This window comes from Eutrema salsugineum, unplaced genomic scaffold (assembly GCF_000478725.1).
Source record: "Eutrema salsugineum unplaced genomic scaffold, Eutsalg1_0 scaffold_19, whole genome shotgun sequence".
Lineage (NCBI taxonomy): Eukaryota > Viridiplantae > Streptophyta > Magnoliopsida > Brassicales > Brassicaceae > Eutrema > Eutrema salsugineum.
The window spans coordinates 103,595-120,217 of NW_006256838.1; the positions used below are offsets into that span (position 1 = coordinate 103,595).

Sequence of the window (16,623 nt, forward strand, 5' to 3'; positions counted from 1 at the left end):
AACTTTTCTGATCAGATACACCTTCCAGACTACAGTTCATTCGATTTGGAGAGAGAGAAATAACAGGAGACATGGCGAGGCACCTTCAACAGCTCCCCGACTGGTCAAGATGATTGACAAACACGTCCACAATCAGATTTGTTCTATCCGCAGTAATGGAGTAATGAAGATGGGTTGGAAGTTTGGTTTTCTTCAAAATAAGACTTAAGATTTAAAATCTTATTTTTCTTAAAAAATGTAAAGAATAAAATTGTAAAACGTTGTTTTTTTCTTTTGAATATAATTTAACATTTTATTCAAAAAAAAAAAAAGTATTTCCATAGAATCATCTTGTAATTGTTGTAGGTATGTTGTCAGTATTTAGGGAAGCAACACTTGTTGAAGAAGGATGGTCAAAACTCAAAAGGAATTAAGGTATTGAATATGGTGATGATGGTTGTTGTAACCCATATGATGAGATGCTTTAAAATTGGGTTTGTAAGGGTTTTGCTTAATTTATTTTTAATGTTGCGTTTAACAAATCAGAGAGCAGTATGTATACGGGTTTGAAATTTGAACATCGAGATATGACATTATCTATCATTAACATAAGAAATGGTATTCAAGCTCTATTATTTGTCTAGAGATTAGAGGTTAAAGGGAAACGTAATGATTCCGATCAAGACATGTCGACAAAGAAGCAATGATTTAGAAAGAAAGAAAAAATAGATATCTTCCTCATTATCTTTGCTCATTTGCTTTCTCTGCGTTCAAAATTTTCTCTTCCAATAGTCAAAGTTAAGTCGCTACCAACTCAAAGCTGGCCGAATTTCGAACCATGATTTTCATTAATACAATTACATGAGGAAGGAAATGATTAAACATCTTTACACTTAGACAAAAACTAATCATTATTTATTTAGAATCTTTTATCATAGTCGAAAAATGCTACAAATCCAGCTATAACTTTCAACATTTTGAGCTACACGAAACTAAGGAGTTAACCCAAATTTAACATAAACCCCGGGAAGCTTATCTTATAATACTTCGAGTGATATAACAATTAATATCCTCATGCTAAATGGCTAATATTCCAATTGCCACTTGGTCGCCAACCCTTTTGAACTAACCCTGATCAGAGACGACGAGTCATCAGGTAAATGATGAGGTTAAGAGAGAAACGTTTTTAAAATATTCATATTGAATTGAATGGATGATTTGTACTGATTCCACTACAATTTATAGTTTCTACCCTCCATGTCAGGTGATTTGAAATAAAATCATTTTTAATTAGGTCGTCAAACTTTATTCTCTCTCTCGCTATAATTCATATTATACGTTTACAATAGTGATTAAGGGATCAGAGTTGTTGAATGGCTAACAAAAACAAATACGGAATCGATGGATTCTATATACACACTCAATCTGGCCTCATTGCATAAATAAATATAATTTTTGTTTTTACTTATTTGTAAAAATTTAAAAACTAATCAGATCATTATTATTCTTAGAATATTAGAAATAACGAAAATAATTCAAACGATTAATTGAAGCAAAAACTCATTTAGGAATAAAAACGACAAAGAGTTGGTATCTATGCCGCGGAAACAACCTACACTTGTGTTTTTTTTTTTTCTCTCTGTAAGTAAGCATTACAAATTTTCCCTCGGCGATAGTGGGCCCACTTATGGGGAAGAAAAGCCCAGTATGATTACGTATAGAATAGCGAGAACGCGATTATTGAGTAGGACCCATGCACTCCTGTCTTTTCCATGTGGGTCCTCCTAAATTAGGCCCTATCACTAGTCCTTTATCTAAATAGTAAAAGTAAAATAATATAAATATTTTTTTTATCGCGAATATTTTTATTTTCGTTACTAATTCTAATTTCTTTAATATCTTATATATAAAAGACAATTAACTTTCTCCATATGCTTGACACATTAACATTAGAGAAATTGACACATGTCAACTAAATTTTAAATAATAAATTTTAATATTAAATTTTAAAACATTTAAAGAATATAAAAAATTTGTATTAACTACCATTTATATAAGCATTTAAAGAATATGAAAAGATTGTATTAACTAACATTTATATTAATATTAAACAAAAATTTATGTTATAACTAATTAAAAATATTGATAGATATATATATATATAATTTTTATATAACTGATGATTATTTAATAATATTCAAGATGTTAAAATTAATTTTTAAGATTATTTATAATAAAATAATAATAAGTAACAAATAAAATGATGATTATATTAATTTTAATTTTTTTAATTAATTGACTATTAATTAATATTTGTGTAAATGTCAAACAAAAATTTATGATATAACTAATTAAAAATATTGAATGATATGTATTAATTTAAATATAATTTTAGATTATTAAATAATATTCAATATATATTTTAAATTAATATTTTAAAAAATTTTAGAATAAAATATTAACAAGTAAGTAAATAATAAGTGATGATTATATTAATTTTTATAAAAATATAATAAAAAAATCGAAAAATTTGAAAAAAAAAATCTGTACGTTACGTGCGGGTATTCACCTAATTTACATTAATGGTTGTACGCCATAAAGAAAGCAGATACGTACTTAACTGGAAGAAGATTAATGGGGGATTGGAAAATATTGAAAAGTAGCACAAAATGTGAATTATCATTTTTAATACACATTTTTAGTCCATGTTTTTATTCTAATTCAATATACTTGCTGGTTATTGCTGAGACCACTTAATTTGGTTATGTTGTTTGCTCTCGATATCTATAGATCATCTAAGAGTTTTGAAGAAACTTTCCGAATACATATCTGGTGCTCCGTGTCCACTAGACTTAGCGTAAAATATATGGGATTTATGTTATAACGCTCAAAAAGGTTTAAAACACATTTGAAGGATGGATAGAAAAAAGAAAACATTGATAATTTTTTATAGTCCTAAAATATGAATATTATGAAAACTATAAAACGATTACAAATTACAAGATTTACAATATAATATCCAAAATATCAATTAAGACATTTTATTGAAAAATCAATTCAAATACAAAAAAGTTATAACACTAAGCACAAAATAAAAATATTGGAGGAAAAATTCTAAAACCTAGAGAAAAAGGAGAATATGAAAAGCCCTGAACTTTGACTGACCTATTAGAAAGAAAATCGTCGAAGAATGGTACTTAAACCTGTATATACGGAAGTAAAACGGAAGTCAAAAGTCAAAATCTAACGTAAATCAGTTTTCTCTAGTAAGATTAAAGATCGCTAAAAGTGTACAGTAAGAATTAGTGCCACCTCATCCAAAATAGAATCTCCTTCCTAATGGAAAAAGTTGAACTAACGGGGCTTTTTTTTTTTGTTGTTGCAAAACTCATTTTTATCTTTATAAGGTTGACTATCAAGCCGTATTGCAAATTAATGAACTTTTGCATCTTCTTGTTGAATCTTGTAATCATCCGATGCAAACAAATGAACAAACGAGTTTGCAATAAATATTATTTTGTTTGTTTCTAGCCAATGACTGTGGGCTTTCACAACTATAATGAAATAGAAGTTGACGAGCTTAAACAATCAAGTTCGATAGTTAGATGGGATTCGAGAAACACAAGATCAACAACAAGAAAAGTAGTTGCGTCTTCCATATATTGACGAGCTATAATTTTGGTTAAATAACTGATTATTGTAAATAATTTGTCCTAAAATGGTGTATTCGTCCTTAAACGCATCAAAGACCATTCAATCAACATTTAGTGGACAAACACACGTGGCGCTTAAGTAGATCTTAATTATTGGATTAAGCAAAGCAGGTGCAATTGTGGGACCCGCTCTGATTACATTTGTTTTTTTAATCCACGGAACTGTTTCAAATTGATATTAAATTGTATCATCGACTTATAAATCATACTCCAGTTAATAATAGTGATGCAATATTAAATAGCATCATTGATTTTTTATTTTGTCCAAATGAAAATGAATCATGATTAGAGAAAGACAAACGAAGTAATGAAAATGCTGTTTAGAATAGAGTAACAGATAAATATTACTTTTTTTTTGAACAGAGAAAAATTACTAAGAAATATTTTTTCTATGAAAAAAAAAAAGAAGAAGAAGGAAACACTAGAAAAGATAGGTGTGTGTTACAGAGGCCCAAACATCTATGCAAAGACAAATGTATTGCCGTTAAGTGTGCATAATAAAAATGTCCTGGAAAAAAAAATACAATTCTTGGATTTTTCCAATTTTTTTGTAACCGTTACCTTTTCAACCTAATTACTATAGTAATGTTTCTTCAACATAAAATGTTTTTTTTTGTGTGCACATAACATAAAATGTTATTAATATAAAAAGTACAATATACATTTTTGCACCGGTGCAAACATATACGGTGTGTCGAAAATTATTGAAAATACAACAGCATTGTTGTAAGAGTATCAATAAATATAAAGGGTAAATCCGTAAAGTTTCAAGAATTTCTTGATTATTAAAATCCACAATGTCCCTACTCTCGAGATCACCTCTCTATCTTTCTCTCTCTCTCTGAAAAAAAGAACAAAAAAGAAGTGAAGAGAGAAAGCAACTTTTAATCTGATTGTGTGAGAGAGGATGATCATTTCATAGGAGTGACTGAGTGAGACCCAAAAAAAGAGCAGAAGCAGTCAGAAGATTCAATAATTCCTCTCAAATTCACCTCTCTTTCATTTCAGAGACTATTTAATTTCTCTACGCTAACACATCGATAATCTCTGAAATCCTCATTACCTATTCTTCTCCTTCGCTTAAGCTTTGGCAGTACGTGATCATTCTCTCTCTCTCTCTCTCTCCATGGAAGCTACTGAGTTATGATCCTAATTACTCCCACCGGATCTGACTAGGTCTTTAATTATGCTAAGAAACAAACCTAGAGCAGCAGCAGTATCTCTAATGGCTGATCAAACCCCATCTTCAACAACTAACACCAACCACTCTTCAAAAACTCTCTTCACCTTTACCTCTCCAAAGTTTAGGTTTTTGTCTTCAAAGATCACTCCTTTCGACGCCGATTTCTCCCTCATCAGCCCGACCTCGATCCTCGAAGCTAACCCATCAATCTTCTCCTCCAAAACCCCTAAACCCACTTCCTATTTCGAGCCCACTACCCCTAAACCCCAAAGGTTTCACCCACCAGACGCCTTTGGACTCGCCGATCTCGTCGAAAACAGCAGAGACAGTAACACTAACAGTCACCGCTCGAGAAAACCTGTCAACAAGATGGTTCTTTTCGGGTCAAAGCTCAGAGTCCAGATCCCATCGGCCGATTTTGGAACTAAAACTGGCATAAGATTTCCCGGTCATGGTCATCATGGTCATGGTCATGGTGGACAGGGACAACTCAGCCCTTGCGTCCAAACAAAGGTCTTAGCCATGAGCGAGATTGACCAGACGGAAGACTACACGCGCGTCATATCTCACGGTCCCAACCCAACCATTACTCATATCTTCGACAACTCTGTATTTGTGGAAGCGACTCCTTGCTCTGTTCCTTTGCCACCACCAGCCATAAAGACCGAGAAAACTGACAGCTTTCTAAGCTTTTGCTACACCTGCAACAAGAATCTTGACCACAAACAGGATATCTATATATACAGGTCGGTCCATTATCTATAAACTTTTTAATCAGCTCATCGAGTTCCAACACTAAGTTTTGGCCTTTTGGGTGTGGTGCAGAGGAGAGAAAGGGTTTTGCAGCAGCGATTGCAGGTACCAGGAGATGCTTCTTGATCAATTTGAGAGCTAGCAACGCCCTTTCTCCATCTCCTTCTAATATTGGTTTCGTCTTTATTTTTGTCACAAAAATCTACTTTGGTATTAGTATTGTTTTCTTTTGTATTATTAGTTCAGTTCTCTTTTACTTCCTCCTCTTATTTTTTCCTTTTCCCCTTTGTATGAAAGATAGACAAAGAGAGAGTTGATAGATAATAACTTCTTCTTCCTTTTTTTTTTGGTGTGTGTGTTATGAGAGACCCGGAGAGCTGAAAAATATCATAAATATGCAGAATACAAGGTCTGTACAAAAAAAAAGCATCAATCTATACAATAATTTGCTCTATGATATCAAACAAAACAAAGGCGAAATGATATCGCATAGGCCCATTTGCTTTCCTTTTATTTGTCTTGATCTGACCGAACAAATAAAAACAACAAGAATCACTTATTACAGCTTACCTCCTCAATTTTTGAAGTAACAACCAAAAAAAAAAAAAACTACTTTTACCACTTAAACCTCATTTTTTCACAGAGAAATGTTTTTTTTTTTCTCTACTACGTAGCCAATATCATAGACATCTTGTTTCATCCTGTGAGATGTTTTTCTTCATAAACTGTAGAATACATAACACCAAAAAAATGAAGTGAGAAAATAAAAAATAGTCTGATTTTGTTTGCAAGCAGAATGATCAATTGATTTGGTATGAAGTATATAATCTATCCGCAAACAAACCAAACCAGATCAAAACATAGATGTAGGGATGTTTAAGTGGGCATATATATCCTCATTACGAGAGTCGCAGAATGCAGATAATGAGGTTTAAGTCCGAAGAAGATCTTTTGTTAGAATCACATGGATGCTCGATGGTTTATCTTTCGGTAGGTCTTGATGGGGTGTGCCCATTTGGTTGAAGGGAGAAAAAAAAAATCCAAATGTACATATTGTCGAGGACCCTGAAAAGGCCCATAGAGCACCTCAATAAGAAGGCCCACTTTACGGACCTAGTTCGATTGTTTTTTGTTGTCTTGATGTAAAAAAGTTTCAAGTCGTGTCAGTATCTTGTATTATTTACTTGGTAAGTGGTACTGCTAAGTGGTAAGTATTTGCAAGTGAACTTCACTCTTATGTTTAATTTCTTATTAACGAGTAGCTTTAATTGACATCAAAAAACAAAAACAAAAAACAAAAAATAACGAATCGTTTGATAAATTTATTTGGTTTTAAATTTAATTTTTAATCGAATTAATATTTTATAAATTAATAACTTTCTAAATTTATAAAATTTGAAAATTTTAATATTATTAATTTATAAAGTTTTTACTGTATTAGGGAAGAACTCAAATAGTTAACTAGGAGATAGTATTTGTTTTGTTAATGGTGGAGAGTAAATGCTAAGACTGGTGAGTGATGACTGATGAGAGGAAGGTCATATAATGTAAGACATATAAAAGTGTGGAAATTTGTTCAGACTCAAAATCTAATGTCATCGTCCATAAAATATAAATCATTGTTGTATGCAGACAGACAAATATGAATGTCTCTTGAATCAACAGCCCAAAAAAGGAGGCAAGGTGAAATACACAGGAACGAAAATACAACTAACAAAAAAAATATCAGAAAGTCAAGACTTTCAAACCATCCATGTAAGCTAGAAAACTGAATGATCAAACTAAAGAAAATTAGACGAAAAGAGGAAACTAAAGGAAGCATTAAATCTTTTCTTTTATCCACGCCCCAGTAGGCCAGTATAATATGAAATTGGCCAAGTCACGAGTTTACTTCAATCAGTCAAAACTTTTGCAAAAACCTCTTACACGAAAATTCAAAACTTGGTGGAATTGAAATCAGTTTGAGGTTCCTCTATCCACTCTAGAGAGCTAACTTCAATTCTTGTAATTCCTATTTCAAATTAATTAATAATAGGAAGATGTGAAATTCAGAAAAAAATAATAAATACAAAGCTGTCATAAGTATATATATATATATACATATTTGTGTATTGTTCACGTCTGTTTGTGTCATCCACTCTCTTTCATTTCTTTCATATGCAAGAACGATGAATTAAATAAAATGCAATAATATATTAATATTTTTTGCTGGTAAATTAGATAAATGAGTCGTCGTGAAATATGTCACAGTTGTGATAAAGAATAAGGATATCTACTATGCTTGGAAAAAAACTGCTCTTTCATTTTAAAGGTGGCCGAATGGGAAGTTTCTGCCAGAGCTTCGTCCTTATTATGTTCATTGTCGTCGCTATACGACAACACTCTATTTTTTTTGCAGTAACAAACAGTAAAGACAAGTTGCCATTTAATTTAATAAAAATAATAATAACAATTGCATGTTATAAATAATTATAAAAACAAAAAAGGTTCAAGAGGACAAGATCTTAGCAAGATTCATGTACTATATACATTTGCCCCTGACTTCACTTTAAAATTACAGATTCGACTTCATTTCTTTAAGAAAAAAAATAATAATAATAATCGCGAAAAGCAGAACAGAGAAGTACAAAAAAGCCACACGTGTGCGGTCAGGTCTATACACATGACGGTGTGAGGATATAGCTTCACTTGTATTCCCCGTTTTTTGTTATTTGTGTTAAACCAATAAAAATTTAAAAAAATTAATAAATACTTAAACAATCTTAAAATAATAAATATTAGATTATACGTACATACTAGATTATACTTTACTGATGCATAAATTTTAAACACAGCGCAAAAAATAATATTAACGCTAATATTATTATTGCATATAGTATAAATAATTCGTAATATACGTTCACAATCAACAACAAAAGTGGTTCGAATAAATAATATAATATGAACGTTCTTGCATTACTATATGGTCTATAACTCGCATTATTGGATCCATCAAACATTCGATTAGTTAATATTTGAAAATAGTTGTTAGCTTGGTGACTCGTATTTCTTATTTTTTAGTTTGCCTCCCGTGTTTATTGTTTTATTGATTTATTACTTGTACGTAATATATAAGTCAGTCGATAAATATCTGTCGTAGCCAAATGCATCAATTATTTTGGTCGCTTACACGAACAAATCAGTCGGCCAGGCTATACTATACACGTAACTGAATTTGAAGGATAGATAGGATAGATAGGTTTATTTCAGAAATAGTAGAATACAAAAATCATCACATATAAAAGTTGAGCATATACTACTAGTTTATGAAAGAAATTGGATAAAATAGCTTTCAGCATAATCATTTACATCATTCACCACTCGATCGTCATCGTCGCACCACTATAGCGCCACTCATTGGTTTTGCTAATCTATTATTATGCGTGTATTTGTTTTTTTTTTTTAAATTTTTTTTCATCTGATCTTATTATTAGAAATTGAGTCGCACACTCAAAACTACAAACAGAGTTCAAACCACTAGCCAGCATGGAAAGAAATCCATCCGGAGACAAAGCCCCAACACCGGGGAAACTTAAGGACTTACAGATATAAAAAGGACAGATTACAAAAAAGAACCCCAAATACAAAGTTATAAAACAGGGAGACAAATACTTTATCAAGCTGAAAACTAGACAATTCTAAAACAAGAAGAAAGATAGTGAAGTATGCAAGAGAGGGAGGATACACCAATGCACTAAATCTGAAACAACTGATCCGAAGCCAACCACACCCTTACGCAAAGAACATAGGAAGAGCTGCAGCAAGCCCAGAAATATGAGAACCGAGAGATAGCATATATGCCTCCAAAGAACAACAAGCCTAGAGGCAAAACCCACCTCGAACTCAACCAGCAACCACAAACGCAGCAAGGAGAATATTGTTGAACTAAGCTTGAACAAAGCTTGAGAAACAAGGTTTCTAAAAGATTTAGGAAATTTAGTATATTTAGGAGATATCTAAATATACTTTAGGAGTTATCTAAAGGAAGTTTTCTATTTCTATAATGATTAGGAATTTGTAAGTTTCTCTCTATAAATATGAAGTTGTCGAGATGTGGCAAATTCATGAGATTAGAGAGAGACCTTGGAGGCTTTAAGTTTTGAGTGATTTTCTTAAAGCAAAAGGTGTTTTGGCATTCTTATAATCTCTTTAGAACTTTAAATATAACAGCAGAGGAACAGAGCACAGCAACCAAACAGAAACAGAGCCTCAAAAAATCGAAGCACCTGACCAGAGCCCAGACTCAAGGAAAAAACCTTGAAATCAGATGGGAAAACGATTAAGAGGCCCGACAGATCTTACACGCGGACATTTGCGAGCCAGCTTCTGCAATCTTCAGACAACAACTGATCACATCCTTGCAAGAGAAGAGCTGTAGAACGACACCACTGCAACATCGGAGAATCAAACCCGGCAACACAGAGCCACCAAAGAAGGACTAGAAGATCACACTGCAACGGAATACCATCCGAAAGTTGAACCCAAGAACTGAAACCAAACTCATACCAAAGCACCCAGACAACCGAAAACACTATCCAATCCAGAAGAGCAAGGAAACACAAACGCCTCTAGAGCAAAACCAACACCGCAAAGAAGTTATTAAGTTATTTTATGCGTGTATTTGTTATTAAGTTATTTTATATCGCTCTGTATTTTTTTTTCTTTTTGTAAATTGTAAGTATACTTTCCACGATATACGGAGCAACTAATTTACAAATGTGTAATCCATTTACAACACACAGATTTTTTTTTAGCATTAGTTCTTTTTGAACTAACGTACAATAAACAGAAAACACTAGTTAAGCCCTTTAACTAAAAAAAATATAAAACACTAGTTTAATCTATGAAATCTGAATCCTCAGTATCCATTAAGCTTATATTATGAAATTCAAAATATTATTTAATGTACAATCTTTTAGCCATTAGTTTGGCCCAGGTTGAAACATATTTCAAATCAGAAATTGGTACGTTATAGAAGAGTAAAAAACAAAAACAAGTAGAGGGATGATTAGTTTAATTAATTGGAGCATTAAGTACATATAAAAGGAACACGGCTGCAGATAACTGGCTGCGTGCATCGACGCATTGATGAGTAGTCTTCATTGTATCTTATCTTCTTTAAAAGATCATCCCGCCCAATATCGTTATAGCGGCTTTGCCAAAATGAAATGAAATGTGGTCGACTTTTCGGTTAAATATTACTCCCTCTGTTCCTAAATAGATGATGTTTTAAGATTTAATATTGTTTCACAAAAGATGATGTTTTAGAAGTATTTAATGTTATTTTATTTGTAAATTAAAAAATACTTAATTTACATTGGTTGTAAGAATATCAAATTTCTGAAATAGTATTGAAAAATGTGAATAAAGGTTATATATTTATTGAAAATAGCAAAATAGTTTTAATAAAAAAACAAAAAGTAATTAATAAAATATGTATTTATTGCTTCTTAATAAGTGTAAAAATATTAAAACATCATCTATTTAGAAACGGAGGGAGTATCACTTAGCCACAACGCATCATTGCGATAAGAATAAATATTAATCAAAACGTGGTATTGGTGGCCGAATATGGTCCCAAACAATCTGGTGTTCTATTCGTATAATTGCATTTTCCCTTTCCATTTAATATATAGGATTAATATTTACTTTTTCGAATAAAAATAAGGTCTTGGTAATTAAATACGACTATTCAATAATCCAACCTATCTTATTCAGTTACTTTAGCCGTAGCCGTACAACAGAACTCCAAAGGAACCCTCGAGACTTGATGACCTCCACTCCTATTTCTCTTTTTATTCTAAACACTTAGCTTTTATTTCTTTTTGAAAAATAATAAAATCGATAAGGTCTTCGTATCTATCCCCGTTCATAGAATACAAGTTTATTTAAAAATAATCCTTTAAAAAAAAAGTTTATTTAAAATTCAATATCACCGCTAGGAATTTAGACGACTTTATAGTTTGCTTAAGAATTTTACCAACAAATCTTTATTAAAAAGATAGTTGTCGCTAATAAAGCAAAAAGAAAACGAAATGTCTATGAGGTGACACTGAGATTAATTAATTAATTGAATAATTACGTGGTCATCATCAAAGAATGAACAGTGTATCCCACCAACTACTTAATACTATATAGTTTTTTTTTTGCTGCGTTAGTTATTTATATTTGCTTCTTGGTGGGATGCATTTTGCATGTCCAAACCGACAAGACTAAAGATTAGTAAGCACTAAGCACTATAGTTAAAGTTTTGATTAATGTATAAATTATGATTATGGTTTATAATGTTGCTGTGCCTTCAATCTATTAAGGTCGTGGTGGCTCTACCATACACTCCAGTCTTTTTTATTTCCGGATAATTAGCCATTCTCATTTTCAAAAACTAACAATTTTATTGGACACTTTTCCTTTTAACCATTTGATCGGACACTTAAAAATTCAAATTAGGTGGGCAAGGATAATTTTGATTTATGCCAATATTAATTTAAATAAATGGAATGGGCAAGACGTGAGTAAATTAACTAGAATGCTTTATGAAACATAATTAATTAATTCATAACTTCTTCTTCTCTCCATCTCCTATAAATATTATTTTCTTTCAAAAAACTAGAACTAAATCATTTTTTATTTTAAGTTTTTAAATCTCTGTTTCTTACAAATTTACATAAATACTCCAGTGGTTATTCAGTGATCCAAACACGGAAAAAACAAAATATTATTAATTTTGTGATATTTAGTAAGATATTTTATCATTGCATGAATTGGAAAAAAACTCGTTAAAAAATAAAATAGAATTAATTGGCTAGTAAATTCAATCAAAAATGATATATTACTAGAGGAATTTGTTGATAGTTTAACACAATTTATCATTAATCTATATCTTAAATTGTTTGAAATTCGTGAATTGTTATTAAGATAAAAACGAGGCAAGTGCATGGAATGAAATAATAAAAAATTTTCATTTAAATTTTATGAAAAAGGTTTTTTACAACTTTAATTTTATTAAATTAAATTTATAAAAATGGTGTGATGTTTGTGAAATCATTATAATTAAAATAGTGTATTTTGAGTTATGTGATATATGTATATATTGTAAGTCTAAGAATCATATTGCATATGACTTTCGAGATTAGTATATTAAAGTGCTTTTTTTTTCAAGTTGAAGAGTAGATTTATTAAAAAGAAAAGAAAAGAAATTGGTATTTTAAGGGACCCTATCAATCAATATACCAGTTTATTTCTCTTGATGAGAGAAAAAAATAAGAAGGGGAAATGTATCGAACATCAATAATTCCGTTGGACAAAGGGAAGCTTTCTTGTTGTTTTATGCTCGAAATTGTTTTTATTTATTTATCATATTAACTCATTGCAATTATTTAAGTTGGCAGCGTATACGACATCAAGTATTTATGCCATCAGAATTGTCTGTCATACAATTTCCGATATTACGTTGTTTTTAAGACATCTCGGGGTTCTTATAAGTTTACAACTTACCGAGGTTATTAACATTCACAAAATATGTATGTTGTAATGATTAACAAACTAATATAATTACTAACCCTTTCGATCACTAGTTAGTAATTAGTAAATATCGATGCAAGATAATTTGAGAAAAGTAGCTTGGATTTTAGTATAATATAATTTATAATTCTGCATTCGCAAAAAAAATACATGCAAACAACAAAATCAGTCGAATTAGTGATCGTACAACGTTTGAAAGAGTCAACAAACTTTCTTATATAAAAAAAAGACAACAATCTATTATAACCGAATGTCCTGATTTCTCTAGTGATTTATATTGCAATTTGATGTGCGAGGATGACGACATTAAGAGCAAAGAAGTTTGTAACATAGCATATCATCTCTAGAGTTTGGAACACTAATGCGACCAACAACCACAGTGAGTAGTTGATTCATATATATGTTTCAGTGGATGCTATATTGATGAAAGGAACTTTTTTTTTTTTTTTGATAAAGATATATTGATGAAAGGAACACAACTGCAATCGCAATTGTAAAGTCTACCAACCGATATCTGGTTCTAGTATCATCACCAGAAAAAGTGGTCACTCCATTATAATCTTCATCAAATGAGGTTAAATTCCATGTTAAAATATATAATTGTCGGCGATTGAAATTTTATTTTAGTTAAAATTATCTACGGAAATTCTACAAAAAAATTGAGTGTACAAATCCAAATAATGTAAATCGAGAAGAACTGGAAGAATTAAGTAATGGATAGAGGCAAAGCGCACGAACAATAAGTTGGCGCTCATAAAGCGTTGTCGAGACGAGAGTTGCAGAAGATTAAAGAGAGACGAGTTGAATATATTGTGACTGTGATTTGATATATTGATCTTGGAAAATAACGAACAGTAAAAGTTAGTTACAAGGACGGTCCAATATGGTATTGAAACAGTAAAAATATGAAAAATGAATAAGAAAGGCGATTTTATGATAGACCAATGTCCCACTCTCCTTCAATACTTACTACGAATGACATTATATCGAGCTGTATTTTAATATATATATATGTTGTATATACGTTTTATGTCACTGTTAATGCTTGAAAATGACAAGTTCTAGATTTGGAACACTGTGTGCTGGCTATCTAAGGAAAGAAGAATATCTGTTTATTATAATGCTTTACTTTCTTGCCATCAATGATTTTCAAAACTCAGATTCTCAGTAGTTCCCGTTCTAAAATAGCGGAATAACATGTAATACTATATGTTCATGTATTATCACATAATTGCAGTGGATTTGGTTTATGCAGAGTAGATAATCAACGGGGAAATATGAAAAGGGGAAGACACGTAGACACAGGTTAGCTTGGTTAGGAAACCGTAGACTAATAATATCATTAAAAGGCTAATTTAACTCGGAGATAAAAGGATTTACCCGGGGGGTTTGGTTACAAACTTACATCATCACGGGGGTTTTTTAGTTTAGAAAAATAAATTAAAACAAAAAAAAGAGAAAGAATAACTTAACGGCCGTCAGCGAGAGGGTTAACGGCAGATTCCTTGCAAGGGCTAGGAGGGAGGCTAGACTTGCCTGAAGCAACAAGACGTTGCACGAAACTGTCGATTCTTTCACCGTTTGTCTCCGTTAGTAACCGTTTGACTCCAAACGGTGCCGTTTCGACAGCAATCTCTTTCAACAACTCCTCCGCCGTTTTCCTCGGCCCCATAATCTCCTCTCCGCTGCTCGTCGACCCGTTCACCTGCATGCATTTCATCATCCATCCACTTTTAATCAAATCTCGTTTTTTTTTTTTTTTAAAATAATTGTTAAAGAGACTCGTAATAATAAAAAGAGGTAAACCTGGATTCTAACGTAGTCCGTACGGTTCCAACAGAAAGCGTTCCCCAGCATCTGATCGACGGTGTCGGAAACGCCGTCAAGAACGATATCAACGACGCATGACGTGGAGCAGTCTCCGTTACGGCGGATTTTCCTTCCCGGAGAGGAGGAAGAACCGTTTCCCAAGGAAAGCACGAGCAAGTCATCTACGCCTTTCACCGTCGGGAAGTCTCGTTTGTTGTGGAGCACGTGCGTCACGGCTGCTGCGCTTGGATTGTTCATCACCAAACCGCCGTCTACGGCCGAGCACGATGTCTTCCCGTCCACCGACACCACATTCACCGGCTTGAACAGCCCCGGTGTTGCCGACGTGGCACGGCACACTTTCCACAGCTCAAAGTCGAAGCTCGGCGACTCCGACGCGCCGGCGCGTGAGAACACGAAAGGAGCACACGTCTTCATGTCGTAGCAAGGAACCAGGAGAGGCTTACACGTGTCCTTCATCGTCAGCACCTTACCGTCCTCCCTCCGAAACGCCGCCTCCAGCACCCTGTCCATGCTCTTCCCTGAGTACCTACTCCTCCTCCTGAATACTCCGGTGTGCCTGATCTCGAAGAGCTCCGAGTTCCTCTCCGCGATAAACTTGACAGCGTCCCTGGCGGTGAACATCGGCCTCCCGGAGCCGTCGTCGGCGACGAGCAGGGCGGCGAGTATTCCTCCGATTCCAGTCCCGGCGACAATGTCGAAGAAATCGGAGATCTGAGCGTGAGGGTCGCCGGTCTGAAGGCGGATCTGGTCTTCGAGGTGGACGACAGAAGCTCCGGCGACAATGCCAGTGGTGGTTCCACCGCCGTCGATGCTAAGGATTCGGGTCTTACGGGTGGCGTCGCCGCAGTGGGAGAGCCATTTCTGTTCAAGCTTCGTGAAAATGTCGACAGTAACCTTGCTCAGATCCATCTCCATTATCTCTCTCTCAAATGCAAAAAATCCACACAACAAACACAAGTACTGCTACTGCTACTGGTAAACCTCTCTCTCTCTATCACGCTTTGTTGCAGGGAGTCATTAATGATAAATGGGAGGGAATGCGCGCGCTCTCTCTCTCTATATATAAATGTGAGACTGTGAGGACTGTGTGTTTACTCGTCTCTCTCTTCGAGTGAGTGGATTTGATGAAGAAGAAGGAAGAAGAAGAAGAAAGGGTTTATACTTTATAAAGAGTGATTCAGAGATAATTCCGGAATTGTGAGTGGGTGGTGGTAGTTATATACTCCCACTGACGGTGCAGAGTTTGTTTCTTTCTTTCTCCGCCCTTTTTTTTCCTTCTTATTTTTTTTTTTTTAATTCTCCCACCGTTTTACAAAATGTGGAGGATATGTTATTCTATTTTCAGCCAAAAAATATTTTAGAGTTAACATATTTGACAAAAAAATGGATGAAGTCTCTCCCCTGCTTCATTTCTTTCTTGGCATATAATTTTTGGAAACATTTAATAATATGGCTTATTGTCTTTCAATTAGAGTGACAACTGATTTTTTTTGTTCCTTTTTGATGATTAGCCGATTTCAATGAATACTATATATTTTGTAAATGACAAATTAATACCTCACTATCAACAAAACTGAGGCATATATCATAGAAAAATGACAG

General features: G+C 33.1%; 2 protein-coding genes across 2 annotated transcripts; one reads left to right on the forward strand and one right to left on the reverse strand.

Moving 5' to 3' along the window:
* Positions 1 to 4,537: 4,537 nt before the first annotated feature.
* On the forward strand, positions 4,538 to 6,066 carry LOC18019972 (protein MARD1). Its single transcript, XM_006402234.2, has 2 exons — positions 4,538 to 5,621; positions 5,701 to 6,066. Exons 1-2 carry the CDS (start codon positions 4,879 to 4,881, stop codon positions 5,768 to 5,770), a joined length of 813 nt encoding a protein of 270 aa, XP_006402297.1. The 5' UTR covers positions 4,538 to 4,878; the 3' UTR covers positions 5,771 to 6,066.
* Positions 6,067 to 14,542: 8,476 nt separating this feature from the next.
* Positions 14,543 to 16,198, reverse strand: LOC18019973 (probable inactive patatin-like protein 9). Its single transcript, XM_006402235.2, has 2 exons — positions 14,995 to 16,198; positions 14,543 to 14,893 (listed from the first exon to the last, which is right to left on the reverse strand). Exons 1-2 carry the CDS (start codon positions 15,934 to 15,936, stop codon positions 14,657 to 14,659), a joined length of 1,179 nt encoding a protein of 392 aa, XP_006402298.1. The 5' UTR covers positions 15,937 to 16,198; the 3' UTR covers positions 14,543 to 14,656.
* Positions 16,199 to 16,623: the final 425 nt, after the last annotated feature.